Source organism: Varroa destructor, unplaced genomic scaffold (assembly GCF_002443255.2).
Source record: "Varroa destructor unplaced genomic scaffold, Vdes_3.0 BEIS01000001.1, whole genome shotgun sequence".
NCBI classification, from domain to species: Eukaryota; Metazoa; Arthropoda; class Arachnida; order Mesostigmata; family Varroidae; genus Varroa; species Varroa destructor.
In genome coordinates, this window is record NW_019211454.1 from 20855710 (window position 1) to 20874109 (window position 18400).

General features: G+C 37.8%; 1 protein-coding gene across 2 annotated transcripts; it reads right to left on the reverse strand.

Annotated features, from left to right (window-relative positions):
* Window positions 1-254: 254 nt before the first annotated feature.
* LOC111255251 (nuclear protein AMMECR1) lies at window positions 255-15001 on the reverse strand. 2 transcript variants are annotated; one of them, XM_086977245.1, is made up of 6 exons: window positions 14854-15001; window positions 13844-13977; window positions 9347-9545; window positions 7651-7876; window positions 6971-7115; window positions 255-6280 (listed from the first exon to the last, which is right to left on the reverse strand). In XM_086977245.1, exons 3-6 carry the CDS (start codon window positions 9517-9519, stop codon window positions 6165-6167), a joined length of 660 nt encoding a protein of 219 aa, XP_086833371.1. In that variant the 5' UTR covers window positions 9520-9545; window positions 13844-13977; window positions 14854-15001; the 3' UTR covers window positions 255-6164. The 2 variants fall into 2 exon arrangements, with proteins under 2 accessions (XP_086833371.1, XP_022672746.1); XM_022817011.2 differs by lacking the exon at window positions 14854-15001 and having other exon boundaries at window positions 13844-14828.
* Between the last annotated feature and the right edge of the window lie 3399 nt (window positions 15002-18400).

Below are 18400 nucleotides of genomic sequence, written 5' to 3' on the forward strand. Positions count from 1 at the left end.
GCATAGATCTGAAGTCTCAATGCAATCAAGGATCTAGAACGTCCAACCGTACATGATCGAAAAATTGTTTAATATTACCGAAAACAGCAGCTGAGCTAAAAGCGATTTTCGAACAAAACAAAAAAAAAGAAGGCTATCCCGCATGTCCAGGGAATGAGTCCTAGATGTAAGACTAGTACTGTAGAATAACTATTTCAATAAATCACGAAAATATATAAACGTATATGTTTATATCTAAGGAAAAACAGTTCACAATGACTTCCTCGATTTGTTATTTTTATTATATATATATATATATATACACATATATATATATCCATCACTTATTGCCACCTTGCATGCAATACCTTCAGACTTCACAATTGTTGTTCGTTAACTAGATTTTTTCAAATTAATTATTACAATATACTAATATTGTTAACAATAATAATCAATAGCAATTGTAATATCATCATCGCCACCACCATTATAATCTTCTAGTTGTCAATATGCAACTTTTCGTTTTTCATACTTCTTACCAGCTGTTTATTGCTGCTGACTTGCTGAAATCAACATTTAAATGAACATAATCAAGAATCAGCTTTGGAAGAAAACACGCATTTCGACGAGCGTAAGCACACATTTAGCGCTTATTCCTCAGAGCCTTTTGTCATAAGCACATTGCTTTCCTCTGTGTCTACTTCGGTACTGGACGGAGAACGTTGCAACGACAGACAGAATTACCCCGAAAATTGATCGCCACATCGAGTACGTTGTAGTTGAGAGCATAAGTAAGCTGGTATTACCCACCACGCACTTTTAGTTTCAGTTCGAGGCCAGCCAATTAATATTGAGCCTAATCGTATGATCATATGATAGCTAATATTATAATTATGGATAAGAATGTTATCAACGTACGTGATAGCTGTTGATCTGAAGAATCATTTATACAGTTATAGCAGTTAAGTAATATTGTCAATACAATTTATTCAACACCTTCAAAGAAAACAATGGCTTCTTTCCCTGCTTTATGCCATTTAACATATAAATTATGCCTATTATAGGTGTTATTAAATGTAATAATAGAAGAAGATGAGTTAGTCGGTACTTGTACCCATCGTTTACTTTATCACTTCATACCATAACAAGCATCATTAGCAGTATCAACCATTTATATCATTATCATAATGTACGTTTCAAAATTACTTGTTGTTGTTGTTGTTGATCATCACGTCATCAGTCAGACACCATCACTATTAGCATCATAATGCCATACTCATCGTACGTTTACCTCATTTCACTTCGCTTTTTCTCAATCTTTCAGTTTTATATCAGCGGGAATGGGTCCACCCATTCAATAAGAATTACATTTCTGTGAAACAACACCTAACCAGAAGGTATGGTTAGCAGTCACCTCCAACTAGCAAAACATTATCCTTTCCAGGTCTTCCATGTTCAGTAGTATCACGTTTTTTTAATAGATCCCGCAATCAGCCTCGCCTGTCTCGCATAACGGTACAACTTTCGTTTCATGATATCCAAGATTCTTTATTAAAATCCTCTGCTTTCTGCCCGGGAAGAACTTCAATGCTCAGTGCTAATGAGTGAAACGAGGGATCCGGCTCATAGAGATCAAACATTGTTTTCTTTCGCCTACTCCCAGACTCTTGTTTATTTATCTATAATATTTCGTATTGGTACCATATGAATCAAGACAAGTTAATATGTATTGTTTAATTCATAAACGTCAGCATTTTGTTTACCGGTATATCTTTATCCAGCGAACAAAATGCCATTGACAAACACACCTTTTACCCAGATGCAACATTGACATAACGACATGTAGTAGAAGTAACATGTTAAAGAATAAGCACCAGTGGCAAAAAGGGCCATGATTTTTTAATCTTGAAAACTATTCAACTCTTCATACTCGTACTGCGAAAAAGTAGTTCGGGGGAACTAGATTTCTTATCTTGTACGTAGTCATAGGTATCATCTGTTGGTATTTATTTAGGAACAAAAGGTAGGTATTTCCAGAAATTATTATGTTATGCATAAGTACACTATTTTGCCCCTGGTTTTGGGCCCGTTAGATATGACAACTGTTATAGTAGATGTATTCAACAGCTGTACTGATTGATCTGGAGGCGATGAATTATTAGCAGTTCAGCACAATCGGTGAATGAATCAGATTTGTTTGCTTTTTTATCTGTTGGCTGAATACTTTTCTGATTTCGCCATTGATCACCATCGTCTTAAATAGAGGTCAAAACTGGCGATTGCGAACGCTACAAACCCACCAGCACGTACTCCTATACCGTTCGTTAGTACAAGCTGGGTGATCATCACTGGCCTAATCAGGCCCGCCGATGTAAGGCTCATCGATTGTTTTGCCCTTGTATGACTAGATGACGCTATTTTACGATGATGCTTATCACCGTCCTACAAGAATCAACGACTGCAACCTTGCGCTTCTACACTCGACAACTTCATTCGCATTAATATTATTTATCTTTAGCATCGTTTACTGTTTGATCACCATCGAAAATCGATGGCACTTTTATTTTACTATATATTTATAATGAAAATAAAAATAATTAGTCATCATAGTGATCGCAATACCACACCGTTAATAGCAGAAGCATCTGGGCTAACAAATACCACGAATAAACCCAAGTGACGAACGACAAGATGTTAGTAAATTTAATCTCGCGGGGCTACCAACAACTCGTGCGAAGCCCCCCTCAAGTCATTTGTGTGTACATATTCTACACTATAAAGATGTAATCGGCTAAAGCAATGGAGAGGTTTTAGTAAAAAGTAAACAACACCTTCATCGAACTGCCATGTATAAAGATGTCCAGATAAGCATACCGCCTAGAGAGACAAAAACCTTTGATTAATCAAGAAAGCCATGCTTTCTTTTCGATTGGGCGCCCCACGCCTACTCAATATGAATTTCATTTAACTTATTAATCTTTAATATTATCATTAATATCAATTACTAATAACAACTAAAATTCTTTCATGTACAATTTAGGGAAAATCTCGTGATTAAGAAAAGACCGATGGGAAAGACTGATATTTATAGCACCGACAAGAGAAATGCAAAAAGTAGTACAGAATTGCCTTATAACGGAAGTATCAATTATATTTCACAGCAACTAGCCATGGCAATATATGTGAGTTAAGTTGCTATATACGCCAATGGATAATTTGCAATACATCACAGCTTGTAGAAAGCAGTTCACTAGACCTGTTCCATCTAGCCAACGTTATAAGGGACATGCCTTATCGTATGGTTCCATTTGGGAACGACCAAATTTCAATTACAGCATTATACGATAGACCGACTGTCTTTCACTACAAAGGTTACCATTAATATGCGGGTTCTTTTTCTAAAATGACTTCATATAGTTGCTCTTGATACAGATATTACAGAGCACTGCAGCCTGCCCTCAAATACATCTCATTGGACGCGCATATTTTAGTGCTAACACTTCAACACGGCGCTTAATTTTATCCAGCCATACATATGTACTTAATTATTTGGCGTATTTCGGTGGTCCTGCTCGTGACTCGTAACTTGTTCCGTTCGTTCGCTCTTCCTCAGTTTGTGAAATTTCAATAACATACTTGGTAAAATTACGTGTGGCGTAGCAGTAGTTAGGTTAGCTGTGTTCGATACTGATCAAAAAGGTAATCTTAAGCTTAGTGTGTTGATGTTTTTAAATGGCAAACCACTACGGAAGTGAGATAAATTGTTGTAGCTCGGGGCTCGGAAATATAAAGTTCTATTCGACTAATTCTCGATAATGAATTTCAGAAGCCGGCAGTACTGAATGCTGTTGCTTTTTGCTGCTGGTATAGATCATCTATAGTCATGTTACAGGCTCAAGTGTACGTTAGGGAGAAGCTAATTACAAGGCGCATACAATAAGCCTATTGCTATGACGGAAATAACAATAATCGAAATAGTCAATCAACTTTCATTCGACACCTTTACAGGGAAATACACGCAACAGATATGTGAATCTCTTTTGTTTCATTCTTTTACGTGCTTCATGCATATTCGCCCTAGTTCAAACAAAGAGTAACATGATAATAATAATAATAATAATACTTATAAAATCAATTAAATTGCTCTTTCATGATGCCTCTCAATGTCACTAGCACGCGTTACTATCCACTATAATTATCTGCCCTTCACTATTATTACGGTCGCTCTCTTCACTACTTCAGACTTCATCACACTGGGCATGTTTTCCTATTTATTCGTTCGACATCACTTCTCCGTTGTCTAGCCTCCATGTAAAACGTTGTTTAATTTTATTAACCGTACCCGTAAGTTTCCTTACCTTCACTTTTCCTCTACCCCGCACTTGTTTTTTTCTGTCCGTTCATCGCAATGACAATTGAATATTACCAATCAATCATTTGTCTTTCGTTCAGCTCAGTTTTTTTCATAGAGATATATGGAACAACGAAGTCTGCCTGTCATTCACCTATAGATAGCAACTTTAAACTTTCAGACAATGTTTCGCTTAAACAAGTAATTAGTCAAACTCTTTTTGCGATACTGTAACGCATTGATATGCACATGACGAGCTAACAATTAATAACAGATGTATATAACTACAACTGCAGTACTTATGCTTACTGCTGCTTTGCCAATTTCTTTATAGGTATCGATAATAAATCCTGTATAATAATAAACAAAAAGCCTTGCCAGTTAAGGGCCCTCTGCGGGTCACTATTAGAGAAGACGGAAGGCTTACCTTAAAACGTTAACGGAAGCTTATGCTAAGAAATCTGAAGCCTCCATATAAAGTATATGTATAGCTTATCCAAGGATCGCTGATAACTGTTTTGAAGCTCGTGCGGATTTCTCTCAAACAGTTCATTTAATCTAAGATTTTGAAAAGAAATAGAACAAGTCGAAAAATATGTTAAAATACATTCACAAATTTGCACTTCCTTTTTTATATGGTTTAATGGTTGTATTTAGTATGTATAGCCATCAATGTAATGACAAGATATCTAACAGTATTGATTTCCACTCACAAATTGCATATTATACGATATCCAAATTTTTATATAATGGTGGTATGATGCACGTTGCTTTGAAAACTTTGTGTATCGATCGGCAAGGACGAATAATATGAAGTAGAAAGGCTATTTCTGCTCGTTAGAACAAACACTTTCCAATCTGCAGGCAGGCGCCAATTTCATAAATACAATTATGCGTCATGCTTACTCACACTGCACCTAGTGCGATATTTATAAGTTTAGCTCAAAAAAGATGACGTATCTCTTTTGCTAAATGTTTTTGCAGCTTCATTCAGGCGTCATCGTGGCAATCATTAGTCTACCCCATGACATATCGTAGTATTTTGCCTTGTATTCTTGCACTTCCCAGTTATATATACTTTATACCTTATTGACCTATTATGAAAATTTAGCGGGTTTAAAATAAATGTAATTCTAATTCTGTCAGTGTCAGTTCTTTTTGTTGTTGTTGTTGTTGTTGTCTTCGTACAACAGCATTTATGGCAGTGCAGTTCAACAGAGATGACCGCCGGCAGTTCCATATCAACATCATTAGCATTATTACTCTTTTTCGACTATTACAAAGTCACAATAGAAAAATTTTCACATAACCTAGTACGAATATGAATTAAAGTATAAGGCATCATTATTGTGATGTAATAAGAAGCTCCGTAAAACCTATTAGCCTACGTTTCGATTAATGTGGCACATGGTTATGTTATCATTCTCTACTATTGATGTCCCCGTAAAAACATATTAAAACATCATTCGATATTTTCAGTAATGCCATACGCATCTGATTACCATAGTGCCCCAAAATGTAAAGAATTTCAATGTGCCAAACTATTGGAATCAGGCTTGCACTTTTATTTGCTTGTTCTTCTTGGGACTCTCCTGATGTCGAACATCTTCTATTTGTAATGAGAGTTCATTTGGATAATAATAATAATAATAGTACTTTAATAATTATGATAATAATAATTATCATAATGGTAATAATAACAATGAAGGATTATATTTAATGATGCGATCGGCGTTGCAGTTAAACTCCGTCGGGTTAGTTGTTGTTGTCGTCATACTAGTAATAGTGGTGTTGTTGTTGTTGTTATCACAGTGAGCGTCTGGAGTGACATCTTCTAGCCGCAGTGCATCGTCTCTATGTGCTCGCGGTATTCTTGCCACGAGGCGTATACCTTCTCCGACTGGTAGCGTACAAGCTTAATCGAACGACGAACGTCCGCTGTTATGTTACCTGAAAATCATGAAATGAAAACAACATAATTAACTGTTGTCAGATCATTATTAAAGAGCACGTTTCCTTCAACAAATTCAGATGTATAATTCGTATGCATGCATGCTGGTTCTCAATATTTTCACGACCATAAAATGTGTGAAAGCGCTACATTTACTTTCTCCTCAGAAGATCGTAGGCGCCTTATCAATCTGCCACAAATGTTGTTATTTTTTGGAGCTCTCGAGCTCCATCCAGGCCACAAGGATCGCTGGCAATTTATGATTGCTCCATCTCATATTTTGACAACGATATCAGCTATTTATTTACTTCTCTGAGTCATTCCTACAAACTTTTTTCTCATTTACATGGCCAGCTTGACTTATTATCTACTTAACAACGATATGACAACTATTAGACACATTTGTGAGTGATTTTCAAGTATTTGAATTTTCCATCGTTTTTTTCAACAACAAATGCCCATTCGTCTATACACAAAGTAAATGTAAATGCTTAATGTTATTATAATATTTTCTCTAAGACTACCACATTAGGACATTATAGAATTCAACAGTGTCATCTCACATTTCCTTTTAGCAACTCAAGAACGAAAAAGAGCAGCTTTCCGTTAAAGTTTCCATCAGAATTTTTCCGCGCTCGTTACATTCAAACTCAAAAACGTTTACGAAATATTTACGCAGTTTAACTTACCCCGGAAACCACCTTTACGTAAAAGTGAATCGACGGTTTGAAGTCGGTCCCAGTTCTGCTCCTTTGCTATTTCTGGCAGATAAGTTGCACTACGATGGTGGCCTTTTTCCGTCTCGAATTCTATTCTAATGCCATGAACTCCAATCTGCACAAAGAATACAATGTATTTTTTAAATCTGTCCGAATTTCATTTCTTTAAATTCCCAAACACGGTAAATTCTGCACAAAATGTGCTCATTATCATGGCTGTGCCTATCTGTGAGGTCTAAATATTAAAAGTGGACACTGATGTGTATTAAAACATATAGCTTTTGCTTTGAATCTTAAGTTTCTATTAGTGCCATATTATTTAGAAAAACGAAATTCTATCTCGACAACCGCAAACAGAATTTCGCTACCCTGATAAAATCAGTTAACCATGAAAAAAAATCAACCAAATGGTGATGCTCTACTTGTCTTCTGAGTCGACGAATCACCTTATCAACTATTCAAATGGTCATGACTTGAGTCAATTTAAACAATAGTTCGAGCTTTAATTCTATTCAGTTAAAGCTAGGTTAATAAAAAGCTATAATTAAGGCAAATTATCACGACTTGTAGCATAATACTTATAGAACTGTTTGTTCTAAAAACGAATTAAGTGTTAATCAACTCAAAGTTATTTAAACATAAAAACCTACCTCCCAATCGAGATAGTCGTGTCCATCTTCAAAGTTAGTAAGTAACGATACTGCACAGGTTAGTCGTGACAGTTCGTCTCTTGTAATTGGCTCAAATCGGGAATCCTTGAGAGCACTCGTTAGTGCGTACTCCCGTAGACCACCATGAAGCTTTAGTGGCGTGAAAGTGCCGATACAGCCGCGAAGCCGGCGTTCGCGACCCAGCTGCCATGTGACGAAGAGCGGACTGAAAATATAATGCAATATTATTAACCAACTTCTAGCGCTGAATGTACCCAATGAAGGATACTAAAAATATTACAACAATATTAAGATGCCTCAAAAGAATACCAGACATGCCTTATTTAAATTGTATAATCGGGGCTTGTTTTTTATTAGTGCAATTTGACAACCAAATAATATAGCTTGAACGAGATATACAGGGTGCTTCAAAACTCGAGGTCAATCGTCGAAAGGGTGTAGAGCTTTGTAGAGGAAGCATTCTTCATAACGGAACCATAGGGCACCAATCCTGATTTTGTTGGTGAAAACTTAAATTTATGAAATAATTAACTTTGCAGATACCATTTCAAGAAAGACGCCATTGTGTTATAAACGCCTGGCTAAGAGAGTAAGAACATGCGTATATTGAGAAGAAGTAGGCACTTTTTTCAAAAACTAATTTTAACCAAAACTTTTCGTCAGGACTGAAATCCTTGGGAAACCTGCATTTGGGTGCTACCACATGGCGAAACAGAGAATTGGCCTTATGTACATATTCCTAAGTCACTCGCTATAGGAGAAGATTGGTTAGCATTTTCAATTTATAAGGTAAAAAAGAAAGGCAATGAAAAAGAATCAAGCATTAATTTCAAGTTTGACATGAACCCTGCAGCAGGTATCTACATCGTTTATAGTTAAAAGTAATATTCAATTTAATTTAAAACATACACTGTATTAGCACATATAACGCTGATACTGCCAGTAGATGAAACTAGCAAAAATGTCTGACATTTTGTAGTTTGCGGTAACTATTGATTAAATATTATATAGAAAAATCCGTTTATGACTACTTTGGCAAGTGTGTACCTAAACAACAGCAGTTTGTGTTCAAGCTGTGCAGTTGTCTGCATTTAGCGCTATGTGCACAGCCTGAGAATATGCTTAATGACTTGGATGTCATCGCACTGTTAAAAGGAGATTGTATAGTTACATAATCACAACAATCTCGAATGAAAAACGCGTAGTAGTCTACGAAATAATAGGTCTTAATACAACAATAGGTTTTAAAAATAGACCTGAACAACTCATACTTAGCGCGAGTGTATCGAGTAAATGTTACGCAAAATCGTGTCAAATAATTCTTGTGTGCTTAGCACTATAATGTGCTTGAGCCGATAAAAAGGTTTGAAAGAAGCTAATTTGAAACAAAACTTCATATTGTTTAACATATACCTTTAATTAACAGGGTTGTTTCTATTTAAAATTGTAATACATCTATTACATTAGTAAAGAATAGCATGACGAATCTTTCCAAGAGAGGATAATAAAAAAGGATAAAAATCCATACGGCATAATAAAAAAAAATTGTGACAACAGTTCAGTATTTTTTTTGAAACATTTAAGGAACAGGCTTTTTCATCTTTAATCAAGACTAGGCACTGTTGCCGTTGAGTTGTCTGTACTACTCCAGTAAGCGCAATGTAATAGAACTTACTAGCTTTCATTCGTAAAGTGAGGCTCCGGCGGCAACTCCTGCCGATTAAGATGGGAGACAAGCACATCGAAACAATAAAAGCACATCTCTTTTCGGGCAGTGCGCGGCAGAGAGGCCGAGTCTCCGTGGCCAAAGGCCAGCTTGGCCTTTTTCGCCGACCGAGGCGAATCCATGACCTTCTTGAGGTGCTGGAGAAAACCTGACAAACAATACGAGAGAGAGAAAAACAATGAAACCAAGCTGCTGGGTCAACGTTTATTCGACACAAATTTAGGTTAATGATAACAAATATGAGGCAATTATAATACAACTTAACACATAAAGATCCGCGTGGCATAATATTTGGCCTCTATACGTTGCACAAATTAAATAAGCCAGTAGTTTTATGTCAACTTTATTTTAAACCGAAGAAATAAAAACTATGTATATATAATATTTTAACATATATTCGTAAGAATTAGAAAAAGTAGAGTCTGACATGTTAAGTTCTGCTAGAGGCTACTTATAGAGTAAGTAATCAAGCTATAGCAGTCTTAAACGTGTGATCGTTAGAATGTTAAGATTACAATGTTAAGATCCGTTTTGCGTACAATTGTTTAGTTCGACTATTGCTAAATAATTTAAGAGAAGTCCAGTCTTGAAGGTGCCTATAAATTACGTTTTCTCCACAAACTATTTTATTCGCATACAACACGCAATGAAGTTCAAGATGGAACTTCTATCGAACAAATAACTTCGCATAAATTCAAATATCGAGTTTTTTTAGGCAACTTTCTTCAAATTGTTTAACAGAGTTTGGTGGAAGATCTGTAATTTTTTAATAATGTCATGAATACTCAAGTGGCGGTCTCTCTCAACTTCCGCATAATTTCGTCTTCTTTTTTTATAATTGGTCGACTACTATGAGAAGCATCTACAACACTTAAATTTTCAGGACGAAAACATTAAAAACTTGTTTGGGCCGTTTCTTCTGATTACGCATCTTAATCACAAACCAAACCATTTTTTATGAGCTCTGGCAGCATTTTTGCTTTTATCATAATAGAAATATACAATAGAGCGAAAAAACTTAGGTGCCTTAAATCTTACTTTGTGCCTAAAATCGACGAAACCTGTGTTTATCTTTTATTTACTTGGTTTGACTACCACCTCTTCCTCTGCCTAAATAACCCCTGTGGCTTTTCTGCGTTCAGTAGTTTCGCTAGCGATCAGTTGATAAAACCTGTAGCATCGCCACATTTAGCGTCCCTAAACGATACCACAAAATCATATTGTGATCGTATCCTTCACATTAAGCTGCAGAGAAATGACCTACTATTGAAGGGTTTTCAATGAGTCATTTCTGTCATGCCTTCTTGGGACAGATATCGTTTGAGATGTACACGGGACCTTAAAAAGTGAAGTTTACTAGTTAAATTCGCTTTTTTTTCTGAGCTGAACAAAACTGACAAGTCCATTTAGAGGTCATTGTGGTATATATATATATATATATAAGACAGTGTATACATGGTGCTTCACAAAATCGTTGGTCAATTCAACATTTTAGCCGTTTATTTCCTTTTATCGCACTGTTTTTTTTAGCTAGAGAGATTAACTAGTCGTAGCAATCCATTAGCCCAATTCTCAGGGTGATTCTAGCTATACATGACTTGCAAGGATTGAGACCATAATCGGCTAACGTTTCGTTTCATGTCTTGCTAAACACCACATGGTATCTGATGTTCCTCAGTTTGTTCGCACCCCATGACGCCCCTACGCTTTTACATAGTTTAGCACCGTTTACATTTAGTTTCGGAGCACGCCTTGGTCAAATATAGCCGTTCCGACAATAATCGTTTTCTTTTTTTATGTACAAAATATCCTTTACTGCTTAAATATTGCGCTGAAACTCGCAAATGTTTTCTCAAATCCGATATTATCGCGTAATTCGTTCATAAACAGTTAAGAAAACTTCTGGATCGCTCTTTCAAGTGACGTTGTAGCCAGAGTTATAGTTTCTAGCATTTGAAGAACAGAGAGCCGAAGTACAGATATAAAAATCGTGTAAATTTATTAATATTTTTGTTTCCTGCACAGGGCAACCAAAATTAACCTGTGTTCGGTTTTGAGAGGCACTCTTTCATGTAACATAACGCACAAACAAGGCTTTACAACCTTTCTCCTCAAAAAATATCCTTGTATTTCTTAGATCTTGTTACGAGCATAGGTGTACCATATTCTATTATAAATAGATAGTTTTATTGAAACAGTTTGATCATGTACGTTACACAGTGGAAGAGGTATCTTTATATCACGCCAAAAAAAGGCTACTCTCTACCATTTTCGTCACTGTTCTCAAATAATAATGCAGTAATATTAGCTTTTGAAGTATGCGCATAGTTCAAGCCAATATTTATAAATTAGCGCATAAAAAAGAAATAGTTATTGCCCGCAAGACTTCACGCGGGTGAGGTCTGGTCTAACTTTAAAAATAAATGAAACCGAAAAACCTGAAAAATAATCAACAACGTTATCCTATATACAATAAATATAGCGAAGTAATGTTCGTTTTTGATTTTCACTTTGCCTCTTGTATATATCCATAGAGTGACTCGATATCACTGAAGTATTAGAATTATTGTTTAATTAAAATGAATAGGGCGGTTTTCTAGGCAGCTTACAGTTGCAAAATTATAGCAGATTTTTCGAGTATCATAGAATACATAGAACATTACCGCATGAATGCTATGAATGGAATGTTAATGATGACCTGCCAAATGGGAATTATTTAGAAAAAAAGCAGGGTTCATCTTTACATTAATCCCAAAAAAAGTAACAAAGTAACTTGCCTGTTCGCCTATATATATACTTGTGAGTGAGTCACTTATGTCTACTTAAAAACGATCGAAAAAAAATACAGCTTAAGCATTTTTCTCTCAAGTGACGCCACTAATTTGTGGCAGCCTTATCGTGTTTATCGTACAGTACGTACACCCCTATTAAGGGCTCAAAAAAAACTTAGACCTATTTGTAGGTGTGTTTCTGCTGCTTTGGCCGTCGACGAAAGGTATCAGACTATTATGGGTTCATACGATTTTTAAGCTGACTATATTTATCTATATTGTCTTCTTTTATGTGTCAGTAAGTACCATTAATATTATCTGATAGTTCAGCCTAGCTCAGTAAAGAAAAGAAACAGCTAACCTGTGGTTCTCGGATTTACATCTGGTAAATTCAAACTTAGATAAAATCCATCAGCTCAGCCTATGTACATCTATTAACAAATATGCCAATTAATCATCAACTGATTGTCGTGATAAGTAAGAGCGACAGAAGTAATGCACGCAATGAAGCAGCCCAATTGGTGAATAACTGACCACAAATGAGCAGGGGTAATTCCTCAACAATCGACACTATTTGGCATATCAATGACGGGTCGTCATGGGGAAATTAGAAAAGTATGAGTGCAGTAGCAAGAGAAATATATGTACTAAGTAAATGTAGACCCTCTGACTAACGACGCTGTGAGCGACGCGGGTATACAGCCTGACCGTTATAACTAGCAGTAGCATATAGAAGATGCGCTGTCATGAAAGAAATGATTATGATCATAAAGGCAAGTCCCGTCACCCCCAACTAGCGCTACCTTTATTGTTATTGCTGTGCTTTTTGATTGATGCCACTGCGTGCCAATAATACACGTAATAAATGTATTTGTAGTGACAGTATTATCTTACAAGAGGGTTATTGAGAGGGCGCAGTTATTCGCATATTGTATCGTTGCGACTACCGCGCTACGCTACTGCTCTATTCGTCATCGAAGACGAACAGCTGCTGTTGCCGCTCCCGTTTTCGCCGCTGTCGCTAAATGAGGCAAGCGACTATCATCGTGATCATAATCAAAACCACCACCGATTTTGTTATAATACAAATACAAGCGGACAAGGGAGCACCAACACTAACTCAAAGTCATAGCGGAAGAACGAAAGGAAGAAGTCTTCTTACTAGTAGTGACAACCAAGAGGAAAGCAATTAAAAGCTATTGTTTTTTTAGTAAGATATTGTAAACACCATGACATTATTATTGATGCTCTTCAACACGACGAATACGCACGAATGTTGGAATGTTTGCATCTGTGCGAGGCAAGCAAAAATAATGGACCCATCATATAAGAAATTTTCAATATGTCCCGCGTCCAAAAGGAAACATCTGTTCCTAAGTTTTCTAATAGTAACTAACATCATAGCACTAGCTGAGAGACAATTAGCAGCTCGAATGGGCATCAACGAAAATATCATCAGCAACTACAGTTGTTGCTATTGTAGCAGCAGGAGAACCGAATGGTAGTTTCGTATAAAGTTAAGTACCTACCAGTTGTCAATGGTGTAATTTAACATGTTAACTCAAATACCATGTATAACTGATTAGACAGGGGCGGCTATAACGATTCAAGAAGGAACAGGTTTTGTATGAAAAGCAAACATTCATAAACAAAAAGCTGAGGGAGCAACACTCACCCTTTGGTTCCGAAATGACTGCCGTTGGGTGGAGGCCGCGTTTTGTTGAAAAATCTGCTGCAACGCCAGCCCGAGTTAACGACAAGAGAAATCGGCCCGATGGCGAGGCCCCCCAGTGGGCGTAGCAGGAGATACTACAGCGGAACAGCCACGATCACCAGCACGATCCGGCAATACAAACGATGACGACGACGACGACGATCAGCAGCGCATTTACCAAGCAACGAACGGATAGGAAGGGTCAGTCACACTAAGACAACAGCTAGCCTGTCAGAATTACAACAGCCTAACCAGCAGATATTTTTGTTTCTATCTTTCCTTCTTCCTTGTTTCCTGCTGGTCAGTCAGTCAGTCAGTCACTCAATCAGAGAGAGAGAGAGAGTTCTCCAGCTACCTGGCCGTCTCAGTTGAACCAGAGAACACAGCCAAGCGAGAGATATATACTGAATACGATCAAACGAACGACCATACCCCACCGCCGTTGCTGCCGCCTATGGGGGGCAGTAGCATTGACTTTGGTTTATGCTCGTGTTCAGTCTTCATATGCGTACACAGGACTACTGACTAAAAGGTAGTAACCAGGCAGGATCAGCCAACACAAATACACAGGCAGGCAGGCAGGCAGACGATAACGACGAACGATCACACAACGATGACAACGACGATAGCGACGACGACGACGACTTCGTCGTCAGTATGCACTGTAACGATTGGGCCAACAACGAGCCTTCGTGCTGTGTGTCTTCCTGACACTGTTGGCAGATACTGGGCCCTCAGCCAAAAAACAAACGAACACAACGTGTAGTCCCAATGAACCAGCCGGTGGCAACTCTAACTATAATCGAGCGGCCAGTCCGTGAGTCGTCCAACAAAGAACGAACCAACCAGCTCCAACCAGCCGCCAGCCCACAACAACCAATAGAACAGTCAGCAGCAGCGGCAGCCAGCCAGCTAAACAGACGGCGAACAGAAGACTTTTTCAAACAACAGGCGACGACAGTTTGGCTTACTCAGGCTACAATGAACAAGGGGACGAGCGAGCGAGCAGGAGTAGCAGCACCGGTGGAGCCAGAAACAACGACGAAGGCGACAGCAATGATGAGGGCCAAACCACTACGAGTCATTAGCACGCATAAGTACCACTGCACTAGAAGAGACTACTGGCGCTGTGGCTGCTGGGGCCGTTGTGGCGGCGGCGGCAACGGCAACAACAGCGGCGGTGGCAGCGGCGGCTGCTGCTGCTGCTGATGCGAGCATCAACAACACAAATATCAACACAACGACCACAGGCATTCGGAGTAAGGAAAGAAGACGACAGGCAGGGCAATGCAGCCGCTGAGGTGACGGCGGCTGTCTGCTGCTACCTCCGCTGCAGGAGAAGAACAGCTGAGGGAAATGACGTCACATCCGTTAGAGAGGCCCTATCGGTGGTCCCGTTTAAATGTTCGTTTGCCCTGCATCTATACACAGGCCCTTAGTTAGCGATCATCTGCACTCAGCGTAGCCAATGACCCTTCCGCTTTAAACAAAACACAGAAGGAAAAGGTGTAGACAGTGCACGGGAGAGGGCGAAGGAAAGGGTAATGCTTGTAGAAGAAGTGTTGACTACTTAGAGGAGAGACTGTCTATCGAAAAGACGCACCAAGCCACTAAATACGCAGAGCTAGCGCGGCTGGCAAGGGAGGGAGGGACTGAGGGCCGCGACAATATTGCCACTCGAGATAAACGCGCGTAAAATTCTCACATGTCGTCCCATTAAAGTCTTGCTTGTGGAAGGAAAATACATTTTTCGTAGATAAGGGACGCCAAGAGATAAGCAACGAATTTAGTTATACTTGAGAAATAGTTTGTGTTGTGAGCTTTTGAATATAGGAGTTAATTCCTGAACAAAGTGCCGCACTCCTAATCGTAATCTGTTTTTGAATACTGTACACTTCCGGCTAAAAACGACTAATATAAAACTACGCCTTAGATTCAGAAATTTATGACTCATGGTGAAAAAGCACTATGCAAAATAATTTTCAGAGTAAATGCCAATACCGATAATGTCATACAAGTAGCTATTAAATATATAAATAGGACAACACCACAGCTGGACTTTGAGAAGTTTCAATTTAAAGTTTAATTTTAGGATAAAAAAAAGCTTCAAAATATATTTTCTGTTAGTAGTTCTTCTTGATCGGTGTTTTAGTCGGTGTATTAGCTGATAGAAACAGATGCGTCGGAGGCATATTGGGGAAACTTTTAACGAGAACAATGGAAGCACTCAGTGCCGGTGGACGTATCTAGACCAGACTCACAAGTCGCAAAACGAATTCAATACGTCGCAATACGAAATACGAAAGGAGAAATTTATTGACATCTGATGACCGCATTCAACGTAACTAAATTACCTTGAGTCAAAAAAACATACAGTTTTAATTTTTTTGGGAATATGCCTCTGGCAACCGTGCCCTGGACTCTAATCACCCCCGACCCCATAAGTGGTATACACAGATGAATCGAAGTGTTTAGATGATTCCACCATACATGATCTAGTGCCCTCGGCTAGAAACATAGAACGTCATAGGTCATTTTGTATGCGTTATGCCATAAAATCTGCAAGCACTTCAAACAAAAGCAAAATCAAAGTGTGTAATTATGTCGAATAAGGGCGAGTTTCACGGAATTGGTTGAATTCCTTCAGTTATCTACTTCTTTCACTCTAGTTCTTCTACCTGTTAGCTGGTCGGTTAAGCTACAACTCGTCATTGAATTACTGCGGTAGCGAATCAAGCAATCGGCAAGTTGGAAATTGTATATTATATATCGTAGCATACTATTTTTTTTTTACTTACTATTAGCACGGCAACATTATAACTTCAGAGTAGCGCCAAAACAAGTGTAGACTGAAAAAAGGCTTCCGCAAGTTTCGCCTAGATGCCAAGTTCACTGTCAGCTACATATATTTAATAGATGCAGTAAACGAAAAAAAGAAGAACAGAAAAAGGACAGACTTCTAAAATATTCGATACCTTGCTTTGTGGATAGCAATGACTACATAGAAACCAGTAAAAAAAAAACTTAGGAAGTTAAGAGAACGAACAGTTTGTGCGAGTTGCATAGATTGAACGAAGTGCTAAACGCAGTACTTTTTGATTGGTTGTACTGCCATTGTTACAATAACTTAGAAAAGTGTCCAAGTTAAGCAAAATGATACTACACGTATACATGAACACTTGTAAATGCTTTATATTTTAAGTCTGGTACTATCATTAAATATTGTTTCAGATGGTTGTTGCCGGCATGAAATTAACTGTGTCTAGGCCTGTCTTTGTACCACCTAGCCAATTTTACGCGTCCTTAACTTCAGTTAGTAGGCAAACCCACTGCTACTGGCCATAACCGGAACACATACTATTCCTAATCTAACGAAAGCCAATCGGTCCATTTGTTATTTTCAGAGCTCCGGCTCCGTGTGCTGAGCACATCGACTAATGTACACGCTTTTATTTATTTGATTTGTAGTATACATACAATGATGGCCGAAATGTTTGTTGCCAGGTGAGGCAGAACAATGCGCAGCATGTGATTAGAGAGTCAGTTATCTCAGGATATTACAGCCGTGTCTTATCGTAATTTTATTGGTACAATGCTAACCGTTAGTCATTTACGCAGACACAGCAACTCGGATATATATATGCATTGCGGCATTTCATCACATGGACTATCTGTTTAGCTTATATCAGGCTACCAAATATATATGTCTATATGAATGCTCAAATATGAGTTTGACTGAGTGCTCCTTTGATTGGTGTAACTTAACGTTAACAGAATGTGTTACAACGGACTGATAACCTATTTAAACTAATGATTAAGGAAGGACGCTAGTGGAACTTGTGGGAGTGACGTATATATTTCATGTAACAGACACAGACAGTGAAGGAAAACAAGTAAACCTTTAAATCGGTGCGTCCGAGGCGATCTATATCATTGTTAAAAGCTCCACAATGCTTAGCCGCAGCTGTAAAGCCTCTTGTTACTTTTGTTTTGCGTATCTTGACCGTTTCACCTCTACTGAGGGTAAGACTTTAGCGGATTATCATGAGAATATATATATATATATATATTCTCAGTGCTTTCTTCACCTTTATGTACCGATTGAAAGGGTTTTCTTCTCTAAGAGTCTGTTGTAATTTTATTGTACAGTGAACGGGATTTTACGTTGAATTGAAACGCTACAGGTAAGGGCCTTAGATTAGAAAAAAGTGCAACTTTGACATATACTTTAATTCGCTTTTTTTTCAAGTCAAACAGTTACCGAAGAGAGAGAACTTTATCATCAAAAGAAGTGGTTTCTCTAAAAAAGCTAGCAACCGACCCTATTTAGTACATTTAGATTGTATTTCTACAGTTAGCAAATAATGAATAACCTACCACGCAAACACATATTTATATAGTCTCAAAATATCCCATAGTGATTGTTTCTTGTTTTTTTTTATAAGTGCTTTTCGAGTGAAACTTTCTTATCTAATAACGAATTAAATTTTAAATTGGCTTAATAAGCTATTAGCAACT